This window comes from Ahaetulla prasina, chromosome 2 (genome assembly GCF_028640845.1).
Source record: "Ahaetulla prasina isolate Xishuangbanna chromosome 2, ASM2864084v1, whole genome shotgun sequence".
Classification (NCBI taxonomy): Eukaryota; Metazoa; Chordata; class Lepidosauria; order Squamata; family Colubridae; genus Ahaetulla; species Ahaetulla prasina.
This window is the reverse complement of record NC_080540.1, coordinates 273,531,463-273,556,275: the sequence shown is the minus strand read 5'-3', so window position 1 is coordinate 273,556,275 and position 24,813 is coordinate 273,531,463. Positions and strand designations below refer to the sequence as shown.

General features: G+C 39.5%; 1 protein-coding gene across 3 annotated transcripts in view; it reads right to left on the bottom strand.

Annotated features, from left to right (window-relative positions):
* Positions 1–19,624, bottom strand: part of LOC131191412 (interleukin-31 receptor subunit alpha-like) — a 45,190-nt gene extending 25,566 nt beyond the window's left edge. Inside the window, exons 1-6 of one of the 3 annotated variants that reach the window (XM_058169511.1) lie at positions 19,471–19,624; positions 18,344–18,437; positions 11,932–11,957; positions 5,201–5,251; positions 3,901–3,933; positions 1,847–1,882 (exon numbers count right to left, since the gene is read on the bottom strand). In XM_058169511.1, the coding sequence (XP_058025494.1) occupies positions 1,847–1,882; positions 3,901–3,933; positions 5,201–5,251; positions 11,932–11,957; positions 18,344–18,369 (172 nt within the window). In that variant the 5' untranslated portion in view covers positions 18,370–18,437; positions 19,471–19,624. Of the gene's footprint in view, positions 1–1,846; positions 1,883–3,900; positions 3,934–5,200; positions 5,252–5,654; positions 5,720–11,926; positions 11,958–18,343; positions 18,438–19,470 lie in introns of those variants that run through there. The other 2 variants (XM_058169514.1, XM_058169513.1) reach the window with 2 other exon arrangements.
* Between the last annotated feature and the right edge of the window lie 5,189 nt (positions 19,625–24,813).

Sequence of the window (24,813 nt, the reverse complement as noted above, 5' to 3'; positions counted from 1 at the left end):
AAGGCTCTGATGATCCCAGCTGAGTTGCTTGATCGTCAGAGACTTTTTTTTGTTTTAAAGGCAAAAAAAATGCTTTTAAAAGAAAACAAAGCCTCTGACAATCAGGCAACTCAGCTGGATCGTCAGAGGCTTTTAAAAGCATTTTTTCTACAACCTATTTGGCTGAAGAGGTTATAAAAAAAATGCTTTTAAAAAGTAAAAAAAAGAAGAAGTTGGCCACGCCCATCCAGTAACATTACCTCGCCCCCACCAAGCCACACCCACAGAACCAGTAGTAACAAATTTTACATTTTACCACTGACTTCATTCCAGAGGGCATGTGCTGCTATGGAGAAGAGGAGCTTTCAGAATGCCAACAGATGGCGCTATTTAGTCGATGGAAACTTGAGCATGCCAATCCTGTCATATTCAACCAAGCAGGCAGATGCTATGGGAGACAGGTAGTCCCTCAACCAGCGCAGCTTATGAATCAGAGATCAAGATCTGTCCGTCATTGACCACATCCCTGCATTCTAGGCCCATTTAAGCTTCTGGATGATCTTCAAGGGCAATTTCAGGCAGAGACCTGAAATATATATTGATTACAATGATCCTTTCCTCTTGCAAAAAAGGTAAGAGGTATCAGGGAAAGTGTACTGATAGGCCATCAGGGACAGTATTTAGATGTTTTGAATTCTCCAGTTCTCCAGAATATTCTTGATATGTTTTCTGTGTTTCAGTATTGGTGGAAATACAAATACTTCGTACTATTTTATAAAGATTTGGAAAGTGAAACAGTTATTGCTATAGAAGTATCCTGCTCTGTGATTGTATAAGTAAAGTAGAGATGATGTTAGTTATGGACCCATTGTCTTGTTGATCTTCGAGATTATAGTAATTTTTTATTTCTGAATAAAACTGCAGAATTTAGCATTACAGCCACTACTTTGCAGTATTTTAAAAACAGAAGCGGAGAATGACTTCTGAGAACTGCTTCATATTTATTTATTAAAAGATGCAGTACATGAATATAGTGTCAGATGATCGGAGATTTTAATCTTTGTTATTTTCTACTACAAAACCACAAGATTCAAGTTTGTACTTCCTGCAAATTAATTGCCTATTAACCCAGTGTGTTCCAAAATGATCTGCATGTAGCTGCTGGTCTTTTTCTATTTTGGTAATAAATAGAGAGACCAAATTATTTCCTTTATGGAAATATTGGCTGCATTGGTGGGTTTCAAATTTTTTTACTATATCATTAGACTCAGGGAACTGCCATGTTGCATTCCCATAATGCTCTGGAATAACTTCCATATTAGTGTGTTGTGTGGAATTTAGTAATGTCTGTTATCTAAATAATTTTATTTATTTATTTTATTCAATTTTACAGCTGTTCATCTTGACAAAGCAACTCTGGGCAGTGAACAAAGTTTCAAGTTTTAAAAACAGTACTATAAATAACTTCAGAAAACACACAAAACATAACCAAAACAATTAAACAAAAGAAGCAGTGAAGAGTAAAATCCTCAAAGCATCAACCCCCCTGAATTTCATTTACTTCCTGACCACTCTGCATGGGCAAAGAGAAAATCTTAAAAGACTTTCTGAAAGGCTAACAGGGTTAGGGCCATTGTGAATTTGCATGATGAATTTGCATGACAGAAAAAGCACCCTTCCTGGATCCAAAAAAAGTGGCGTTCTTCAATCATTACCCCCTCTCCACCGCCCACGCCCCCAAGTTTCAAGGCTTAATAGTTGGCAACCTTCATCTGAAGTTATAATTAAGGAGAAAATGGGAAGCATATGCAGATATTGGCACATGGGACTGGGGCATATACAGGTACTGGTAAGCAAAGATATTCACCTGGTTGTAACTTGCACGAAGAGTAGTCACAATCAACTGTGAGAGAACAGGAAAAAAAATGGATATGAAAAAAATTGATGACGTTTTTCTAATCTTTTAAAATTACGAATGCTTTCCTTGACTTATTTTCACATTGCTCACTTTCTCACCCTTGACTATGTGCCATTAATTTGTTGACTCTTAGGAATCACACAAACAGATCTGCTCCATGATAATCGGCCCTTAGCCTAAAGCTTTCTGGCCTTTGAACAGTGCACCCTTGACTTACTGTAATTAAGTATATCTACCTTGCTGTATCCTCTCTTTTTCTTTCCTTTCATCATTCTCAGCCTTAGAGTCCTTTTTAGTGAAACAGATCTTTGCATAGTGTGTCTGAAATAGGATAATTTGAACTTTGTGACTTGAATAAGAACTCTGGGTTGATTTGTTCAGGGATACCTTTGTTTGCTGTCCTCTGTATTCCTGGGAGCCTCCTCCAACAGCAAATTTCAAAAGCATCAATACTTTCTCTTCTGCTTCTTCAAAGTTTAGCTTTTGCTTCCATAGAGTTGCACAGAGGATACTGTTGCTTGCACAATTCTGATCTTTGTAGGTATAGACCAGGGGTGTCAATCTCGCGGCCTGCGGGCTGGATGCATCATACACTGGCCACGTCCACCCCTTTTTTAGCAAAGGGGAAAATAGTTACAATACATCACGTGATGACATGATGATGCGAGTTTGACATCCCTGGTATAGACAAATCAGAGGATCTGAACATCTTTTCCAAGGGCTTAATTGCTACTTTATAAGGTAATAATCTGTGGTAAAATTCTTGCCTGGCTGGCTGATGTACCTGTTGTCATTAGTTTGGTTTCTTTATATTTAAAGAAGTCCCATTTGTTCATTGTGTTCCTTGATTTTTATCACTAGAGCTTGCAGATTCTTTGAACGATCATCACCATATCATAGCTTTTTACTGGTTCTTTTCTAATTATAAAGCCAAATTAATCTTCTTGCAAACCACTTGCCATAGAAAGATAAATAGGTAGATTCGGCACATAGCTGAATATATAGGGAGAGAGCCTACAATTTTGTCTGCATAAGTCCACAAAAGTGCCTACTGTTCCTGTCCTATTGTTTTCTTTCATTATATGTGTTTATATATAATGTTGTGACAAAATAAATAAAATAAATAAATAAATAAATAAAATAAAATCTGGATCCAGTCTGTTTTTCCATGCCTGTCTATACTATGGCATCTTTAACTGAATATAGTTTTCATAAGCACAGTAAGATGTTCTAGGATTCAATTTATAAATAATTAAATCTGGCTGTTTTAATTTTCATCATACAGTATATGTGGGTTGTTGGTTTTTTTTTTCTTTCAAACTCAGATTTGTTCCATCCCATTTCAACAGTTTGCTCCTGTTTTTTTGCATTTCTATATGTTTCATAATTTATTTATTTATTTATTTATTTTATCACATTTATATACCGCCCTATCTCCCAAGGGACTCAGGGCGGTTCACGGGCAAGTAAAAAAGCACATATAAATACAGACTAAAATAACAGTTAAAAAACTTATTCTACATGGCCGAATTATTAAAAAGCAATATAAATAATAAAACCCATTTAAAACCAGTATAAATTTAAAATCTAATCCAGTCTAATTATTATGCATTTTGTTCTCATTTGTCCTAATATATTTAGCTGGTGAGAAATGTCTCCAGATATAAACATTTATGTACTGTATATTATTTACTTGAATAAATGCACCATTTTGTTTCATCCATAATTTTTTACAGAATGTTTGAATCCAGGTGCAGACTCCCACATTTAAATAGTAAATACAAAGATTTGCCTTTTCATTTCTTTATTAATTTGGGAAGTATGATTTTTGATCAATTCAGATTAAAATGCAGGAAGAGAAAAAGTTTCTCTTCATTACACAAATGTTTTTAGTGGCACAACAAGGGCTTACATACATAGCAGTCTCAGTTCCAACGCTAGGAGAACAGTGGGAGAAACTTTAGCAAGAAAAAGAAGATCCAAGTGATAGGGTTGGCATTTACCTTTTCGGGGAAGAAAGCACTGAAAGGCAGGGACTGTGGAGAAAATAAAAAGAAATAAGTTGGAAATAACCAGCAGCCACTAGAAGGCACTCATGCCTAATCTTTGGAGAGTGTGGGTCAATTAATCACTAAAAGAAAAGCAAGATTAGAACAGCTAAAGCAGCTTAAATCTGAAGAATGGACAATAACTTGTCCCATGAGCCAACTAGGAGTTATGACTTGCTTAATGAAATTGAGAAATATTCCCAGGAAGACTGAAACCATCATGTTCTGCAGAATGAGGACTCTTATAGAGGTCATTTGCACCTCTATAACTGTCTGGTTCGGTTCTGCAACCCAACAAGAAAGACACAGACTTCAGAGGATAATTAGAACTGCAGAAAAAATAATTGCTACCAACTTGCCTTCCATTGAGGACCTGTATACTGCACGAATCAAGAAGAGGGCCGTGAAAATATTTGCAGATCCCTCGCATCCTGGACATAAACTGTTTCAACTCCTACCCTCAAAACGACACTATAGAGCACTGCACACCAGAACAACTAGACACAAGAACAGTTTTTCCCCGAAGGCCATCACTCTGCTAAACAAATAATTCCCTCAACACTGTCAGACTATTTACTGAATCTGCACTACTATTAATCGTTTCATAGCTCCCATCACCAATCTCTTTCCACTTATGACTGTATGACTATAACTTGTTGCTGGCAATCCTTATGATTTATATTGATATATTGATCATCAATTGTGTTGTAAATGTTGTACCTTGATGAACGTATCTTTTCTTTTATGTAACACTGAGAGCATATGCACCAAGACAAATTCCTTGTGTGTCCAATCACACTTGGCCAATAAAATTCTATTCTATTCTATTCTATTCTATTATCAATTATCTTACCTACCATCTTTAGGTTATTTGGACTGAATTCCTAATACTATATGTCTTCCTTTAGTTATCTCAAAAATATATTGCAGCTAATATTTTCATGATTTTCTAATATTTTTATTAATGTAATTGCTATATGAATCTTATTGACTAAAGCCTACTGAGAAAAGACAGAATTTAAATAAGTAAAATAAAATAACTAGTCACACGGATTTATTTTGCTGGGAAAAGAGTTGGAAAGATGTTTACAGTATACATTTTCTTACAGCTGCTTCACTAAAAAAAGGTCTTTTATTGAATAAACAACTTTGACCCAAACCTTTTTTGTTCCTTAATTATTATTCAACATAGTTAAGTGATAACTCAGTCTACACTTTCTTAGGTCAAAAAGATTTTAAATGAATAAAAACTTACCCGCTGTGAACCAAGTAATGGACAAAAAGAGTAAAAGCTTCCTCAATTCACCTTTGGGAGAAAAAGAAACATTAGGCAACTCTCGCTTGTTTCAATATGTTGAACTATTACAATAGTTTTATAATAGGTTGAAAAATAATGTGATAATTTTGGCAGATTTTTGAACTCAAGCCTTAGGCTTGAACTTAGGAACCTAAGGTGGTGACTTTTGTTCCCAGAATTCCCCAGCCAAATTAGCAATTGTTGAAGCTTAGTCCACATATTAGGATAGTGCCCAGATTAAAAAAAAATGATCCATTCCATATAAGTAGAGTGAGCTGCAATTTCCTTTCAAACCAATATGATACTTCAAAGAATGCAGCTCCGAATCCACAGCTGTAAATCGCCATCCAGAACTACTATCTAAAATACCAGGGAAGAAAACAAAATAAAGCAAGTTCCTCAATTACAATACCCAAAATCAGAGAGGTGAGGGGCTGTGTTCTGCTTAAAGGTTTACCATCCCACTTGTCCTTTGTACTTGTCTGGCATCCACAAAGTAATATATACAAACAAATTTCTGACACTCACATACACAGTCACTACAGTCTCCACCTCTTTCCTTATTGCTTTGGTTTGTTGTTTTGTCAGGTGTTACCATGTAGTCTCCCTCATTTGCATAATGTTATTACATAAGTAGGCAAATAAGGCTATGGAGAAAATAAATGTGAATTCAAGAGAAGACCTGGACTATTTCATAACCCAGGGAGCTCTCTGCTTAGATTGGTAATCTTTTTTTTCCTGGTTCATCTGGCATTTATTTAATTTACATTATCCAAAATAACAAAAATCTCCCCTCACTGTCACAATAATTGTTCCCACAAGCCATGACAATATGGAACCTTATTTGTTTGTACTGAGAGAGCTTTTCCTTTATTTCTAGACTCAAGTCATTCATACCATTTGTTATGTTCTGGAAGTAACGAGGCTGGAGACCAGGGTAGTGACAACAGCTCTTTAATATAGGGTGAACCCAGCAGCAGGCTGGGGGAAAAACCTCTCCTTTTATACAGTTCTACTGGAGGCTTCGTCCAATCAGCAACGTGCTGATTTCCCGCTCAAATATTTAAAGGTACAAACATGAATACATAACACTCCTCCCCTCCCAGAAAACACTTTGCCTCTATTTACATATTTATTTACATGTTATTTTTCGACGTAGTCACGCAAATAACCTGGGCGTCTCCTAGTTCTTTCAGACCTGCGCGGTTCAGTTCTGGGTGGTGTTTTGAGCTGGTCGGAGGGGCTGTTTTCTCCTCCCAGCTCTTTCTCTGGGCCAACGGGCCCCGGATTATTGGCAGACTCTTTTTCTTGGCCATCCGGCCTTGGATTACTTTTGTAATTTTCCCTGCTGTTTCCCTCGGGAACCTGATGGCGTCGCTGGAACTCTGGGACCTCAGCTAAGTCTTGCGCCTCCCCCGGGTCATTGTCAGCTGTGAATTCAAATGGGTATTGGTCATGATCTGTTTCATTTGGTTCGGTTTGATCAGTTATTCGTTTCCTTATCTGATCTATGTGGCGCCTCCACACTCGGTTGTCTTGTAGCTCTACCAAATACGATTTTGGGCCGGTTGTCTTTATGATTTGTCCTGCGAGCCAACTAGGGCCGTCCCCATAGTTTCGGGCCCACACCCGGTCGCCTATGCCCATTTCCCTTGTTTTTTCTAGTTCCCCCTTGTAACCCTCTGGTGTGTAATGGGGATTCAAACGGTCAAGTGGGCACCGGAGTTTCCGTCCCATCAACAATTCGGCTGGGCTTCTGCCTGTAGCCGTGCTTGGGGTTCTGTGCTGAACGGCCAGAAAGAAATCTATCTTTGTTTGCCAGTCACCTGGCTTGAGCCTGGACAATGCCTCCTTAGCGCTCCGGACGGAACGCTCTGCAAGGCCATTCGACGCAGGGTGGAAAGGCGCAGAGAGGGCATGTCGGATGCCCTCCTCTGCCAGGTATTCTTCAAACTGGGCTGCCGTGAATTGCGGCCCATTGTCGGACACCAGAGTGTCCGGCAACCCGTGAGTTGCGAATAGGTGGCGCAGGGCTGCGATTACTGCTTCGGCCGTAGTGGATTTCATGAGTATGATCTCCAACCATTTAGAGAATGCATCAACAACCACTAGGAACGTTTGGCCGTGGAAAGGGCCAGCAAAATCAATGTGGATTCTTGACCAGGGCCCTTGGGGCTTTTCCCATTCCCTGACTGGGGCCGTTGGGGGTAGAGGTCTGGACTCTTGGCAAGCCTGGCATTTCCCTACCCTCTCAGCAATCTCTGCGTCCATGAGTGGCCACCACACATAGCTTCTAGCTAAACCCTTCATCCTTACGATCCCTGGGTGACCCTCGTGGAGGAGGTCCAATACCTTTCCCCTTAATTTATCAGGAATTATTACACGATCACCCCATAACAGGCACCCCCCTTGAGCCGAGAGCTCATCGCGTTTTTTAACAAATTCTTTGAACCGTTCGCCCGGCGCAGCGGGCCACCCTCTCTGTACCCAACCGAGTACAGTCCTTAACACAATGTCCCGGTAGGATGCCCGAGCCACTTCCTTAGATGTGACTGGGCCAGAGTCCAAAGAGTCAATAAGTAGGATGGGCGTTCCCGGAGTGGGGTCTTCGGTCGCCCCTGGTAGTGGGCATCGGCTTAACGCGTCCGCATGCCCCACTTCTTTTCCTGGTCGATGCTGCAGCTTGTACGAATAAGCTGCTAAGAATATAGTCCAGCGGGTCAAGCGTGGCGAAAGTGCCACAGGCGTTGGGCGGTCGCCAGCCAGTATTCCTAGTAGCGGTCTGTGGTCAGTCACGATTTCAAAATCCCGCCCAAAAACATATTCGTGGAATTTTTTAACCCCTGACACAATGGCTAGTGCTTCTTTATCTAATTGGCTGTAGTTTCTCTCTGGGGAGGACATCGTTCTCGAGTAAAAAGCTATAGGGGCTTCTGTGCCGTTTGGAAGTCTATGGCTGAGTACAGCCCCCACCCCATAAGGGGAGGCATCGCAAACCAGCACTAGGGGTAATGAGTTGTGATATTGGATGAGCAGGCTATCACTTGAGAGCAGGTTCTTTACTGCTTCAAAAGCCCTATTTTCTGACTTTCCCCAAGACCAAACAGTATTTTTTCCTAAGAGCCTATGCAGCGGTTCCGCGACGGTTGCTTTGTTCTTTAAAAAGACCGCGTAAAAATTCACCAACCCCAGGAATGCCTGCAGCTCTGCTTTGTTTTTGGGCGCTGGAGCCTTCCTAATTGCCTTGACCTTGCTCTCAGTAGGGTGAATTCCTTTCTTGTCTATCCGGTAGCCCAAGAAATCAACGGATTCGACCCCTATCTGGCATTTGTTTGCCTTGACTTTTAATCCGGCTGTCCGGAAAATTCCCAAAACCTTTCTTAACCGCTCCCCCAATTCCTCTATGTTTTCCCCTGAAATTAGGACATCATCGAAGTAGGGGACTACCCCTGGGAGCCCCTGCAGTAGTCGTTCCATTAGGTTTTGGAACAGCCCTGGTGCCACACTGACCCCAAATTGCAATCGGGTGCACTTGAAGGCCCCCCTGTGCGTTACAATCGTTTGGGCTTGGCTGTGCGGGCGTCACGGGCAGTTGTTGGTAGGCTTGGGCCAAGTCTAACTTTGCAAAGACTTGCCCTTGCCCCAAAGAGTGCAATAAGTGTTGCACCACGGAACCGGTAAGCGCTTTTCTGTAAGGCTTTGTTAAGCGCCGCCTTGTAGCCAGCGCAAATTCTAATTGACCCGTCCGGCTTTATTGGGGTGACGATTGGCGTCTCCCACTTTGCGTGATCGACTGGCACCAAAATCCCCTGATTAATGAGCTTATCCAGCTCCTTATCGATTTTTGGTTTTAGGGCAAAAGGGACTCTCCTCGCCTTAAGCCTAATGGGGGCTACCTGGGGGTCTAAGTTGAAGGAAATAGGGGTCCCCTTGTACTTGCCCAGGCAGTCCTTGAAGACATCTTCGAACTCGTTAAAGAGAATGTCTTTCAGGTTACAGTCACTTCTGTAGATGCCAGTCACTCCCATGCCCAGGGCACGAAACCAGTCTAGTCCCAACAGACTGGGCAGAGTTCCTTCGACGATCGTGATGGGCAGGGTCTTCTTGTGTGGACCGTACTCGACTCGGACGGAGGTGGTCCCTCGAACAGGGATGCGATTCCCCTGGTAGTCGTGGACTCGTAGCCGTTGTGCTTGCAGGTGGCGCTTCGCGACGGACGGCAGCGACTTCGCCAAAGTGTCCCAGGACATGATGGTGATCGCTGACCCCGTGTCTACTTCGAGCCGGCACCGTACTCCCTCTATTTTTGGTTTGGTGAAGATCTTCTTCTCCACTCGGGTCGAGGCGCGGCCTATGACCACAGTTGTTTGGTTGGAATCCGCGCCTTTTTTGTTTGAGCCAATCGCGGGTCGCCTTGCCGATTCCGCGCTCTGATTGGCCGATTTGAATTTTCGGCGGGAAGGTTGGGCCGCTCGACAAACTTGAGCTAGGTGCCCTTTCTTCCCACACCGCCGACATGTCGCGTCCTTAAACTTGCAGCGTTGGCGCTGGTGTTGACCCCCGCAGCTTCCGCATTCGTCTCGGTCCCCTTTGTCGCGTTTCTCGGTTCGGCAGACCCCTTCCTCATCTTCACCGTCGGATTCGGTCTGAACCTCCTCCTGGTGCACCGGAGTTGCCTTCGCGCTCGCCTTTGGTGGGACAGGCTTCTGCAGTGTCTCCGCCGCTTGGGTGGACATTTCATGTGCTCTGGCTTCGTCCAGAGCGTTGGCCAGCGTTAGGTTGCTCTTTGCTAGCAGCCGCCGCAAACGGATGTCTTTGACCCCTCGGATGAGTTGCTCGAGGAGCACCTCGCCCAGGTCGCGTATCCGCAGTCCTTGGACGCTTTTCTTAGGGCGGCCATGTAGTCACCGATGGATTCGCCTCCATCTGCCTTCGCCTCCGAATTCAAACCGCCGCACGATTTGGACGGCGTTGGTGCGTGGTTTTTAGTAAAGTCTGTAGAGTTGGCCACGACACCGACTGCAACGGCGTTGGCTCTGCCAGGGCTTCCGCGATATCAATGACCTCCGGACCACAGTGGCTTAAGAAATAAGCCCTTTTTCGGTTATCTGGAACTCCTTGCAGTTCGTTGGCTTCTAGAAAGCTTTCGAAACGGGTCATATACGTTCCCCATTTCTCTTTAGCCGGGTCAAACGGTGCGGGCGGAGTGTAACTGGCCATCTCCGCTTTTCTGCCCTGAGTTTGCTGGGTTCGGGTCTATCGTGCTTCAGCTCGGTTCTGGTTCTCCTTAGCCTCGAGATCCCACCTTCGTCGCCAATGTTATGTTCTGGAAGTAACGAGGCTGGAGACCAGGGTAGTGACAACAGCTCTTTAATATAGGGTGAACCCAGCAGCAGGCTGGGGGGAAAACCTCTCCTTTTATACAGTTCTACTGGAGGCTTCGTCCAATCAGCAACGTGCTGATTTCCCGCTCAAATATTTAAAGGTACAAACATGAATACATAACACCATTTATTCCAGATTATATAATAATCTGTCTTTTCTTTCTCTTTCATTTCTTTTGTAAACTTGTCCATTTCGGCACACTCTAAAACTTTCCCTATCACTTCTTCATCTGTTGGTATCTTTTCCTGTTTCCAATTTTGTGCATATGTTATTTGTGCATATTTGGTAATCTTATTTACCTGCCTCATCTAAAACTAATGTCTGGCCTTCCCTTCACCACTCTAATGGGCCCCCAATCAGAGTGAATACAGATATTTGTTTAATGCTCCACTGCCATACTGGAATATTATTTCTTATTAGCTTACTCCAAGGAAGCAGCTGTTATCTTTGAAAGTTAAACAATGGGTTGAATAATGGGCTGGATGAAAGTTAATAAGATTAAACAGCAGTCAGAAGACAGTCTGTCTCAAGAATTGAGATTTGATTTACATTGGAAATATTAGTTCATAGTTAAAAGAAAATTCATTGACCTTATCCTTCGATATTGAGATGGTAGCAAGAATAAAAGATATATAAGTAGGTTGCAATTAGTGCAACTTTGAATAATGCAATATTAGATAGTGCAAATTGTAGATTGATACCAGGCCACGTTTAATGCAATCTAAAGTCAGTTAATGTGATGGTAGTATATGCACAATTGCGGCCAGCACATGTGTACTTGTAGTGCTAATCTTTGTGAGTGCAAAATGAAGAAAAGGAAGATTCATCAGAGGAAAACAGTACAAAAAATAAAGAGTTTCATTATTGTGTTAGAACAAAAATGTGATGTAATTAAATAGTGCTAAAATAGGACATCTGCAAGTACTGTATTAATTTTTATGTTCTTATTTTGGTTTCTGTAACTACTGTGTGACTTTTTAAACCATACATTCAAATTATAGTACATTCTTTTAATCCTTTACTGTAATGTTTCATTAATATACAGATATATGTTCAAAACAACATAAAGCGTAGGATTTGTGCTTGAGAAACTGGTTTAAAGCGTTTTCCAGGAGGAAGCAATGAGAGCAGCGAGCAATAAGTAGCAAACATCTAAAACTATATGAAGCATAATTCCATATTCCTCACTCAAAGCATAATTAAAATAATAATTTAAAACAGTAAAAATTCAAAGTCCTAGAATATACATTAGACAATGCATAGACAATGTATATATTGTTTGCTTTTATTTATTCTTACCTTACCTAGGAATTTGAGATTAAACTCCATCCTGGAAAAAACAGGTCCAAATGTTTATTTCAAATAATACATGCACAAAACACTTTAATCAGTTATCACACATAGTTTATGATGATAAACTCTTTTGGTTTTGAGTTATCAAATTTTTGATTATTTTAATTTCCCTCTGCTTAGAGCAGTTTTAAATGAAAAAAGCATTAAATAATTTTTGCTTAAGAAAAAAATTAACAAAGCCCAATAAGACTAAATGTTTGTTGGCTAAGGAGAGAGGTGAATTCAGATACTAATTACAACTCTCTACAAAGTACCAGGATATAACTTCTAACCTCCCACAAGAAACTTTTCCTATCTGCTGTGTCAACTAGATAGATTTAAATTGCTTTGCAAAAATAGCTTATCATTTAAGCATTACCATATTATCTAAACCACAAATCAAACGAACTTTAACGCTATAATTTTCAAACTGCTACCTAAAAAATTCCATGACATGTAATGAAAAGCTTTCCAAAAATTGTATTTTTACTTATTACTGCACTATCTAGTTTTAACACTAGAAAGTCAAATGGCATATTGCTTGGTACAATTTTGGGTTTGATATGTATTCCTCCAAATATTGGACATCAGTCATACAATCACCAATTATACAAAGAGAAGACAAAGAATAGAAATAATAAACAAAAGAAATCAGAAGCAGGAGGTAAGGAAATTTGAATATAATTGTATATCTTTCATTCTACCATTGTGTATCTCTCCATTCTTGCAGACAGAATACAGAATAATAGAGCTGGAAGGGATCTTGGAGATCTCCTAGTCCAACTCCCTATTCAAGCAGGAGACCCTACATCATTTTGGACAAGTTGTCTGGCCAGTCTCTTTTAAAAAGTCTCCAGTGATGAAGCACACAAAAATTAGTTAAATGGGGACATATAACAGAAGAACCCACAATTTCTCCTTAGTTCTAGGTTGCTTTTCTTCTCGATTAGTCTCCATCCATTGTTTCTTGTATTGGTTTATGGTGCTTTGGAAAATAGACTGAACCCCCGCTCCATTTTTTTGTGACAACCCCTCAAATATTGGAGTACCCCTCAAATATTGGAGTACTGCTATCACCCCTAGTTATTCTTTTCTCTAGACTAGCCATGCCCAATTCCTGCTACCATTCTTCCTAAGTTTTAGTCTTCAAGCCCCTAGTCATCTTTGTTGCGCTTGTCTGCGCTCTTTCCAAAGTATCTTTTTTATAATGTGGTAACCAAAACTGGATCTTGCTTATCCCATATCCATATTTTGATTCATACATTAACTTTGTTCTTTAAATTGTTCACCTCTCTGAGCATCTCACCAGTTCAGTTCAGTTCAGGGGTGAAATCCTAATGGTTCAGACTGGTTTGGATGAACTGTTGGGGATTATGGGCATCAGTTCACCGAACTGGTAGTAATTACCCCTCCTTGGCCCCACCCACGCCTGGCCACTCACCGCTCACCTCTTTTGGCAGCTTGATATTCCACAGAATTCAAGGGAGGGAGAAAAGTTAGCATTCTCTCTGCCACAGAATTCAATGTTAAATGCAACAGAGAGAATGCTAACTTTTCTCCCTCCATTCACAATGGAGCTGCAGCAGCCTGTCCCTTTAAAGTAGTCCCCAGGAAGGAGAGGGATGGGGAGGAGCAGCTGGAATGGAACAGCCAGGAAAATGGGAAAGGGGATTTTCTTGCCTGTCATCCATTTCTCAATCTCAGCACAGACTGAGGGAAGGATGGTAGAGAGGAATATTCCCCTCCCCATTTTCCTGCCCTTTGCAACATGGAGTGGCTGGGAGGGGAGGGGCCGGTGAGGAGCCCCTCGATGTGAGTGATGTCGAGTTGACCACACCGACCCAGTTACATGGCCTCCCCCCAACAAGCCATACCTGGATGAAGCCGTCTATCTAGACCCGTTCCAGTCTGGCTTCCGGTCCGGACATAGTACGGAGACAGCTTTGGTCACGTTGGTGGATGACTTCTGGAGGGCCAGGGATAGGGGTTGTTCCTCTGCCCTGGTCCTATTAGATCTCTCAGCGGCTTTCGATACCATTGACCATGGTATCTTGCTGCACCGGTTGGAGAGTTTGGGAGTGGGAGGCACCGTTTATCGGTGGTTCTCCTCCTATCTCTCTGACCGGTCGCAGACGGTGTTGACAGGGGGGCAGAGGTCGACCGCGAGGTGCCTTACTTGTGGGGTGCCTCAGGGGTCGATTCTCTTGCCCCTTCTATTCAACATCTATATGAAGCCGCTGGGTGAGGTCATCAGTGGTTTCGGGGTGAGTTATCATCTGTATGCTGATGATACGCAGCTGTACTTTTCCACCCCAGACCACCCCAACGAAGCTGTCGAAGTGCTATCCCGGTGTCTGGAAGCCGTACGGGTCTGGATGGGGAGAAACAGACTCAAGCTCAATCCCTCCAAGACGGAGTGGCTGTGGATGCCGGCACCCCGGTACAGTTAGCTGCAGCCGCGGCTGACTGTAGGGGGCGAGTTATTGGCCCCAATGGAAAGGATGCGCAACTTGGGTGTCCTCTTGGATGGGCGGCTGTCGTTTGATGATCATTTGGCGGCCGCCTCCAAGAGGGCCTTTCACCAAGTAAGCTTGGTTCGCCAGTTGCGCCCCTTCCTTGACCGGGATGCCTTATGCACGGTCACTCATGCTCTTGTCACTTCCCGTTTGGATTATTGCAATGCTCTCTACATGGGGCTGCCCTTGAAGTGCACCCGGAGGCTGCAGCTAGTCCAGAATGCAGCTGCGCAGGTAACAGTGGGAGCAACTCGTTGCTCCCATGTAACACCACTCCTGTGCAGTTTGCACTGGCTTCCTGTGGTCTTTCGGGTGCGCTTTAAGGTTTTGGTTACCACCTTTAAAGCGCTCCATGGCTTAGGGCCCGGGTACTTACGGGACCGCCTGCTGTTACCTTATGCCTCCCACCGACCCGTACGCTCACACAGAGAGGGCCTTCTCAGGGTGCCGTCCGCCAAACAATGTCGGCTGGCGGCCCCCAGGGGCAGGGACTTCTCTGTTGGAGCTCCTACCCTCTGGAACGAACTTCCCCCTGGTTTACGTCAAGTGCCTGATCTTCGGACTTTTCGCCATGAGCTGAAAACGCACCTATTTATTCAAGCGGGATTGGCTTAAATTTTAATTGGGGTTATTTATATTTTAAGGTTTGTTAAATTGTTTTAAATTTCGGCCACCCTGTAATATGTTTGTTTTAATCTTGTTTTAATATGTATATCGGGGATTTTTTACTCGGCTGTACACCGCCCCGAGTCCTTCGGGAGAAGGGCGGTATAAAAATCAAATCAAATAAATAAATTAAATAAATAAATACCCACAGAACCAGTAGGGGAATTTTTTTAATTTTACCCCTGGTTCAGTTGTGACTTTTTTAGTCTTTCTATCCCTTTCAGCTGTTCCTTCATATTGGACTCTCATTCAATAACCCAACCATCTCCATACACTTCTTTTTTTTTTTTTAATTCAAAAAGTTTTACAAATTTTTTCCCCCCTTTCCCCCCTCCTCTCCCCTCCCTTCACAACCCCCCTCCCCCCCCGACTTCCCAGAACGGGCACAAGGTATAGTTAAAAATAAAACAAACATATGCTAAAAAATTTTCATCCCAACTTAATTATACCCCTACAATCATCAATTCCTAACTTCCCCCAAAAACAATCAAGAATAATACATCATAATCATTCAAAAACAGTCTGATAACTCTTAGTCTGATATCTACGTTGAATATAGTCAATCCATTTTTTCCATTCCTTTAAGTATCTTTCTTGCGTATTGTCTTTCAAAAAGGCTGATATCTTCGCCATCTCAGCCAAATTGGCAACCTTCAATATCCATTCTTCTATTGTAGGTACTTCTTTTTTCTTCCAGTATTGTCCTATTAGTAATCTTGCTGCTGTTATTAGGTTTAAAATCAATTTAGTCTCAATTACTGTACAATCCGTAATAATTCCCAACAAGAAAAATTGCGGCAGGAACTTTATCTTCTTTTTCAAAACATTTTGTAAAATCCACCAAATTTTTATCCAAAAGGCCTTTATGTCCTTACAAGTCCACCAAATGTGAAAATATGTAGCGTCATCACAATTACATCTCCAACATTTTGCTTGCATATCTGGATACATACACGATAATTTTTTAGGATCTAGATGCCATCTATAAAACATTTTATAAAAATTTTCCCTCAGATTCTGTGCCTGCGTGAATTTAACATTTCTAACCCAAATTTTTTCCCAAGTTTCCAATAATATTGGCTCCTGAAAATTTTGTGCCCACTTTATCATACAGTCCTTCCATACACTTCTTTATATTGATCACTCACTTTGGTTCTCAGTCCACATTATTTCATTACTCTTTGTTCTTGACACTCTGTTCCCATTCCTACAGTATTGGATTGGTGCGTATGTTTCTCCTGAAGTACCCAAGTCACATCCAGGTAACAAACTTGACAGAAACTTGCAGTGACATTTGTAACAAATCATGACATGAGTGGGATAGCATCCTCGTGCAAATACTATGTCTAAGGCTTTTGCATGAGGATATCATTGTGTATATGATTGTCATTTGTCTACTTATCTCCCTATGGAGATCTATGCCAAGCATGCACTTATTCATTTGCTATTTTTGCTTCTTTTAACAGTTATTCATTACTAACAACACACATATACTATCCACTACCCTTTTTTTCAGTATTTAAACATCTTAATTTTATATCTTTCGTAAACACACTGCTAAGGTTTGCAAATTTATTTTTCTGTTTCATTTTTTAAAATTATGCATAATAAGCACTAACAGAATTACTTCTATCAAATACACTGTCTTGGTTTTAAATATATTAATTTTCTAATCGATGTTGCAACATACATATTCACTGCAAATGATTTTGGTTCTTAGCCAGTAATATGGAAATGTTTTGCACAAAAACTACACACATGTTAATACCTTAACTAGCCAACTTGTACCATGAGCATTCCTTATACTCATACTCGCCTTATACTTTATGTATCCATAAATACATTAATAAAACCAAGGGATACCACACAATCTTGTCTTACTGATAAAAATTGAACTATTCATGTTTTATTTCCATCATATATCACTCTTATCACATTTCCAAGTTTAATTTCTTTATTTGGGCAAACCATCCTATACATTTTATTGTAAAATTGTCTAGATAACTAGAAGGCAACTAGCTGGGAGACATTAGCTTAAGTCTTTTAAGTCTTGAGGTCTTTTACCTCAAATAGTTATAAAATTGGGATCAACTTGTATTTAATATGAAATAGCAGAATTACTCAAATGGGACTTATTGAGGAATTCAGACAAAATATACATTGGAAAGAATCTGATTGCTTCAATAATAATTTCTATTATTCTTTCTCCATATTAACCAGGAAGCATTATTTTTATTTTGGAAACAACTGAGAAGAAAGTATAGCTTGGAAGGAGCGAGCATGGATATAAGTCCTGTCAAATCAAGCTGATTTCCTCTGAACCAATCTTCTTTTTTGATAAAGTGATCAGTTTAGTTGACCATGGGGCTGGACTTTAGCAAAGCATTAGACAAAATCATCTATCTTATATTAATGGAAAGAGTGGCAAGTTATGTACTGGACTATGCCACAATTAGATGGTTACATATAGTTGAGCTACTGTACACAGTGATTTTATGCCAATAGCTCCATGTTGTGATGTAAGACATTGTTGAGTAGCATACTATAGAGCTTTATTCTAGGCAGTATATTTTTCAATATTGATAAAAGAGAATATTTGTAGCTCAGGGTTGTACTGTGGGGTCCTTGACACTCTTTGAATTTGGTGTTTTTTCAATATATTCATAAATGTATTGGATAACAAGTTAGAATATAAGATTTTTACATTTGCAGTTGATAGACACAAAATTCATTTTGTAAGTCAGGTAGAGTCACTGATTGGTGCAACATACACATTTGATGAAAACAAACAAGCAAGCAAACGAACAAACAAACATATAAATGAGATAACAAATACCTTAGAAAACAGCATTACGATTCAGGTGAATTGTGACTAGCTGGAACAATGTACAAGAACCTATAAAATGAATTTCAAAATACTTTGGCAAGAACAAAGATGCCGTCTCCTAGCATTGACCAACGTATTTCAAGATGACTGGTTCCAGCAAATGCTATGGGATTATCTGCAATGTTGCAGAAGGCTCAAGCCATCCAGCCTGGAGCTCTCTTGGGCAAATGTTCTAGGCTGGATGGCTTGATAATCAGGGAGCCACATGATTTGAAGCATGTTGGTCAACTCTGGGGACAAAGATTCAGTCTTCTTCCATAACAGTGGGTTGCAAAAGGTTCAAGCTGCCGCATTTGGTGAAGTGAATAAAGTCACCTCCAGTAGATCAAATGGGGAGACATGATACCAGTGTTCCAATATCTCAGGGGTTGCCACAAAGAAGAGGGAGTCGGGCTGTTCTCCAAAGCACCTGAGGGTAGAACAAGAAGCAATGGGTGGAAACTAATCAAGGAGAGAAGCAACTTAGAACTAAGGAGAAATTTCCTGACAGTTAGAACAATCAATAAGTGGAACAACTTGCCTGCAGAAGTTGTGAATGCTCCAACACTGGTCATTTTTAAGAAAATGTTGGATAGCCATTTGTCTGAAACGGTGTAGGGTTTCCTGCCTCGGCAGAGGGTTGGACTAGAAGACCTCCAAAGTCCCTTCCAACTCTGTTATTATGTTATGTTAAATATATTTGGTGATTCTAATTTTAGAGACTATGCATTGACTTGTCTATTATAATTGATTTTTGTCAGACAAAGAAAGAGGGCCTCTCCCCCCCCCATAATCTCATTCAAGACTGAATTAGAATAAGTCTTTTAATCAACAAAGACAGAATGTTGAAAATTCCCATGTATTTTTCAGAAAAAAGATTTGGATTGATCAACCTCAATCCGAAACATACAGCTTGGATTTAATTAACTGGCAAAAAGCTTACCAGGTATTGTTATTACATTAATTAACTTTCAAACTTATATTAGGACAGCTTCAATTCATGATAAAGGAAGTTGAACAATCTAATTAGCTTCAGAACTCCCGATATTACTGTGTTTAAACCTGGTGTTTTCCTGGTTTCAAAAAGAGAAATCAATTAACCAATCTCAAGAAAAGTTACATAAGATTATTTAGGAGATTCTTTTCTATTACCAAAAATGTGGATCATCTTTAGATTTCCTAGAATCTTGAGAAATAGTAGCAAAAAAACATGCTTCTCAAATACTGGCATGAATATTACAGTCAGTTCATCCAATATTACCTTAGGAACAATTTAAGACTGACCAAAATTAATTCTATTTAATATGTAGACAGATTAATTAAAGCAGTTCTTTATTTTCACATAGTCTGTATCCTTTTGCAGTTGAACAAAGATTTAGACTGATTTTTAAGTTAACAATATCACTGAGGAAATAGAATTATCTTTTCTATTTTGCTAGTATGAATTAATTCTATGTTCCTACCTTGCTTCGAGAGCAACTGGTATGTCTGTGGAGAATCTCAGTTATCCAGGTCATAGTTGTCTCAAAGTGCTTTTTCAAAAGGCAACTGGACTGTTTGTTTTCCTTGAGGAAGATGTTTCACTTTTCATCCAGGAAGTCTCAACTATCCACATTCTGGATAGAGAGTTCATATTCTGGATGAAGTCCGCATTCTGAATAGAGAGAACCATTGGTTTGAAAAAGGGGTAAAAGAGGCCATTTATGTTAACATTGAGCAGTCCTCTTTCAAAAGAGAGAAAATGCTAAATACTTATCTCCTGTCTACAATGCAATCCTTTCAACAGTCCCAGGAAAGTTCCACCCTATTTGCACTCTGATACAGATGACCCTGAGGGCACAGATAAACCCCCAAGTGGCCTCAAGAGCCAAGTGACCAGTTGACTGCAAAGAAATAAGATCCTTCCCACCCACCCAACCCCGATCCTGTCAGAACTGATACTTCCACTGCCCCCATTATCCTGCCAGAACCGATGAAGCTTCTTGAATGAGAAGCGAAACATCTTCCTGAAGGAAAAAGAACCATTCCAGTTGCCTTTTGAAAAAGCACTTTTGAAGGCAACTCGTATGTTACTTATGTGGCATAAGAAAACAGCAAATGTATGGATATAATTACTAATTCTGCAGCAGATTAAATCAGGCTGAGTTGAATCAAAAATTTTATAGATGCCCTAGAAATCTATTTACATATGGTGTGAAACATGGCAAGAATAGATTCTCTATAGACGTTTAGCCTATAACCCCCATATTCTTGATCACTGCCAAGGTTCATTAAGGTTGTTGAGACTTGTAGATCAAAGCACTAGAATTAACAATTAATAAATCAGGTGCTATTTTCTTCCTACAGAAGCTAGAAAGAGCAAGAGAAAGAAAGATAACATAGTAAATGACTCAAATTTTATGCTACACCCATGCAATCTCATCTTTTTATATTTTGCATCTTAATTTAGAAGAAGAGCTACTTGAAGATGTTACCTGCATATTTATATCTTAGTATAAACGACTGGTGAATTTTAAGCATTGTTTAAAAATCTAACTTTATGTTGATTTATTAAGTATAATAACTCTCCATAATAGTTATTTGCTTTTAATGAATTGTTTTCATTCTATTTTCATTATGTTTTAACCAAATGTTTTTACATCTATTATATACTCCTTTAGAATTTCTTTTTTTCAAAGTATTTTTTTGAATACTTTTAATATATACATAAATATTTAATCATTAAAGCTTTGGATGGGTGATTAGGTGTTAAATTGTAATATTATTGCTAGATCAATGTTACTTTTTAATTGCTACATGTATTTCTACCTTGTTTGCATTGGTACTTTGATATTATTTTTGTTTGTATAGTATTGGGCTTTCTTTTGAAAAGATAAATGTGATGTATCTTTAAGATATCAGTTTCAAAACTGTTCAACCCATTTTTCCAAAGCTATTTGTTGTAACAACTATGCAAGTAATCTGCTGAGAAGGATATGCTTAAGTCTGTTTAAATTGACTATGCAGAAAGATCTTGTAGTATTAAACAAATCACTTTTGAAAGCTGCCTAGAGTTGATAAAGGTCTTTGTAAAATCAAAGATATCTGCATGGAAATAGTAAAAAGAAAATTCAAGCTATTGGCCACAAGTGCAAAAAGCTCGGCCATTTTTAATATGCACTCCATATGTAGCACAAATAAAAAAGGGATGTGGCCTTAAATCAGGTGGCTGCTATTTTTACTTTTTTGATCCTCTGGATACCATTGGAAGAAGTTTCATGTGAGCATGAAACAAATTACAAAACCAATTATGTGAACCTAGTCCAAGTACTTTTAAGGCACACACACTCACATACAAACTTCCTATGGAAGACATTCTTTGAACTGAATATTTTACTGCCCAAGAGATCACCATCTGTTAGGTAATTGATAAGACCCTGCATGGTAATATAAGTGTAAAACATCCAGTTTCAATATAAAAATGCAAGATATGTATTCTATTCCACTAAATATGCTTCCCTCATCATGTACTGCCATTCTTACATATGGTCAAGCAGTTGATCTAAAAATCAATATGCTTTTGTGGGCTTTGCTGGTAAAATTCCTGACAGTATTCATGATCTTCCAATAACATGGACCAGGAATCAATCAAAATTACATTTATGTCAGCTTTAAAGATACTGGACTTTATCTACTTTTCCTATTACAGGCTAGCACTTATTTGAAAACTAAAGAACAGGATGTAATCTTACTTGCTCAAGAATACGTCTTGAACTCTGAAGCTCATATTTCTAAAGAATTACGCATAGATATAATCTGTACAAGTTTCCTGTTTATCATGGGAAAGGAATCTGTATCTCTTCAGATGATGCCATAGTGTGTGCTGCCTTGGGTTGCTATTCTGCATCTACAATAGTGAAATCATTGCTGGTGCAAACTCATCTGTACGTATTAAATTATCCTAGCCCCTGAAGCATGCAAGCACAGTTATTGTACGCAACCAGCAATTGCCAAGAGATTAGATGAATATCTGAACAACTTTCAGATATGTGACCGTTTTGAAATCATCAAAATCAATGGTACGTTGAAGATTTATTGTTATAGCATATACTCTTGAGGAGTTTCACCTATAGCATAATAGACGAATAATAAATCTGTTAGTCCTTAAGATATCCTGATTTATCAAACTATATTGATTGAATGAACCAAATTTATCTGGGTTCACACAACTCCAGAAGAGATTATTGTTTACAACCTGAATTTGTACAGGCTAAGACAAAAAAAAACTGCATCATGGCTTACAATATCATAAGAACCCCATCTTTTTCTAAATTCTGTAAGTTAAGTCTCAGTATCTATAGAGATGCAAATCTGAGATTTAGCACTGACATTTCTGACTATCATTTTATCCACTTGAAACATCACACCCAGCCACCAGTATGGCTCTTGCAGTGACAAAAGAAAAAACTTCAATAAGTACCAGTTACTCCTTATGCTGAAAGCAATTTCAGAGGTAATAAGCCCTGGGAATTGTGGGACAGACTGCATAATAGGTTCATTTGCATGCACATTTTCTTCTCAGGTGCTTATTTGCAAAGAACCACTTCTACCGGGGAAACTGAACAACCACAGCTGATTTATCATCCTTCACTATGCATTAAAAAGTGACTTACTTATAAGGTAGCAGACTATGCGAAAAAGTGAGAAAAATCTAATGGCCTAATTATATGCTACTTGTTTTTAAGAATGACTGTGAGAGGAGATCCATCAATTTCCCATTAATTGATAAATAACATAAACCACATTGCATTTTGAATAAGCCAATGTTTTAGTGGAACAACAGCCCAGATTAGTTATGTGGTTCTCATAGGCATTGGAAGCCTCCTTATAATTTTATTTATATAGCACCATTGGTAATAGAGACAGTAATGGGAAAGCCTGTTAGAAATACCACACCTGTAAACCAGAAATGCAGGGAATAGGCAGAAGAGAAAAGAGCCTAGACAAATATTTGAATTGTACATCTTTTTCTTTTTAGAGCTCCTTGATTTCCCAGATGGCTAAGTAGTTCTGCCTGAGAATTCTGGAAATTTATGTCCAACATATCTTGGAGGGAGGAAAGCCACCAAGTTTAGGAAAGCTAGTATACAGAAATAGCAATAGAAAACAACAGATCATGCGAACAGAAGCGTAGAATGGACAGTTGGGGGAATTAATGAAATTTTATCATATGAATATTATTAAAAAGAAGACAAGAGAAGTGGAAAACATTGACTGTTTTTATCGCAGAAGATAGAAAAAGCAACTAGCGGTGGGGAGGATCTATGAAGATAACATGGCTGATAGAAGAAATTCTAGGAAATTATGATTAAAGATGAAAAATGGAGAATGGAGAAAATGGCATTTGTTTGTTTTTTTCTTCTGAATATGAGTCAAGAAATCAATAAACAATGGATGGAAACTAATCAAGGAGAGTACCAACCTAGAACTAAGAAAAAAATTCCTGACAGTTAGAACAATTAATCAGTGAAATGAGTTGCATCCAGAAGTTGTGGGTGCTCCAACATTAGAGGTTTTTAAGAAGAGATTGGACAAAAATTTGTATGAAATGGTGTGGAGCTTCCTGCCTGAGTAAGGGGTTGGACTAGGAAATCTCCAAGCTCCCTTACAATTCTGTTATTTTGTTATTCAAGAGAATCAAAAAAGATTCCAGAACCTCAGATGACAGACCAATGTTTTAAAATGCTTTAAATGCAACTGGACAATCTTCATCAGCCATTTGTCTGAAATGATATAGGGTTTCCTGCAGGGGGTTGGACTAGAAGACCTCCAAGGTCCTTTCCAACTTTGTTATTCTGTTATTCTGTTATCTAGGAGTCAGGTTGGCTTGCTTGTCTTCACTTAGTAGCCCTGATTCCATTGGTAAATTTGGCAGCAAAATAATTCTTTTGGGTATATAAACTTTTCTTACAAAAGCAAAGGTGGACAGAAAGGTGTCAATTCCTAATGAAACAAAATATGTTTCCTTAAAACTCTCTCAACATTTTCTTTAATTTGCTTATTCTGTCTCTGTCTCTCTATATCTACCTAGCATCTATCTATAATCTATCTATCATCTCTCTCTCTCATTCATTCATTCATTCATTCATTCATTCATTCATTCATTCATTCATATTTTTATATTATTGTTTTATTTAATTGTTGTAAGCCACCCAGAATCACTTCCAGTGAGATGGGTAGCTATATAAATTTGATAAATAAATAACAAATACAATAAATCCACAAACTTGAAAAAAATGGTGTGAAAGGTTTCAGTGCCACTTACCTAGTATCACAACTGACCAGTTATAGTTTATCAGTCCAAATTATCTCACAGGGTTATGGTTGTGAAGAAAATAGGAGAGTGCTCTATGTATGTTATTATGTTCAGGGTGAGGATGGAAGCGAAGCCAGAGTGATTTCAGCAAAGCTCTTTTTATTTAGTTCATATGAACAACAACAACAGCCTGGCTGACAGTGCTCCTTTTATAGGAGGCTGTCAGCCGGTCAACCAACCAGATTAAAGTATTTTCCTGCTTCAATAGTGGACCTGAGTGAGAACTTCAGCAACTAGCTTCAATTACTCATTTCAATATGTAACACCTCTCCCCATCAAGATGGAACATTATCTATTAAAATTTTGTGCATTTTAGCGTTTGTAGTTATGTAGGTAGGTGGGATGGCGATGCGTCCATCTCAACCTGCGCAGTTCAGTTAGTCCGTCATTTGGAATAGGTAGCACAGCGGCTGCTGTTACGGGATCCGCCCTTGGCAACCTTGGAGGTTCG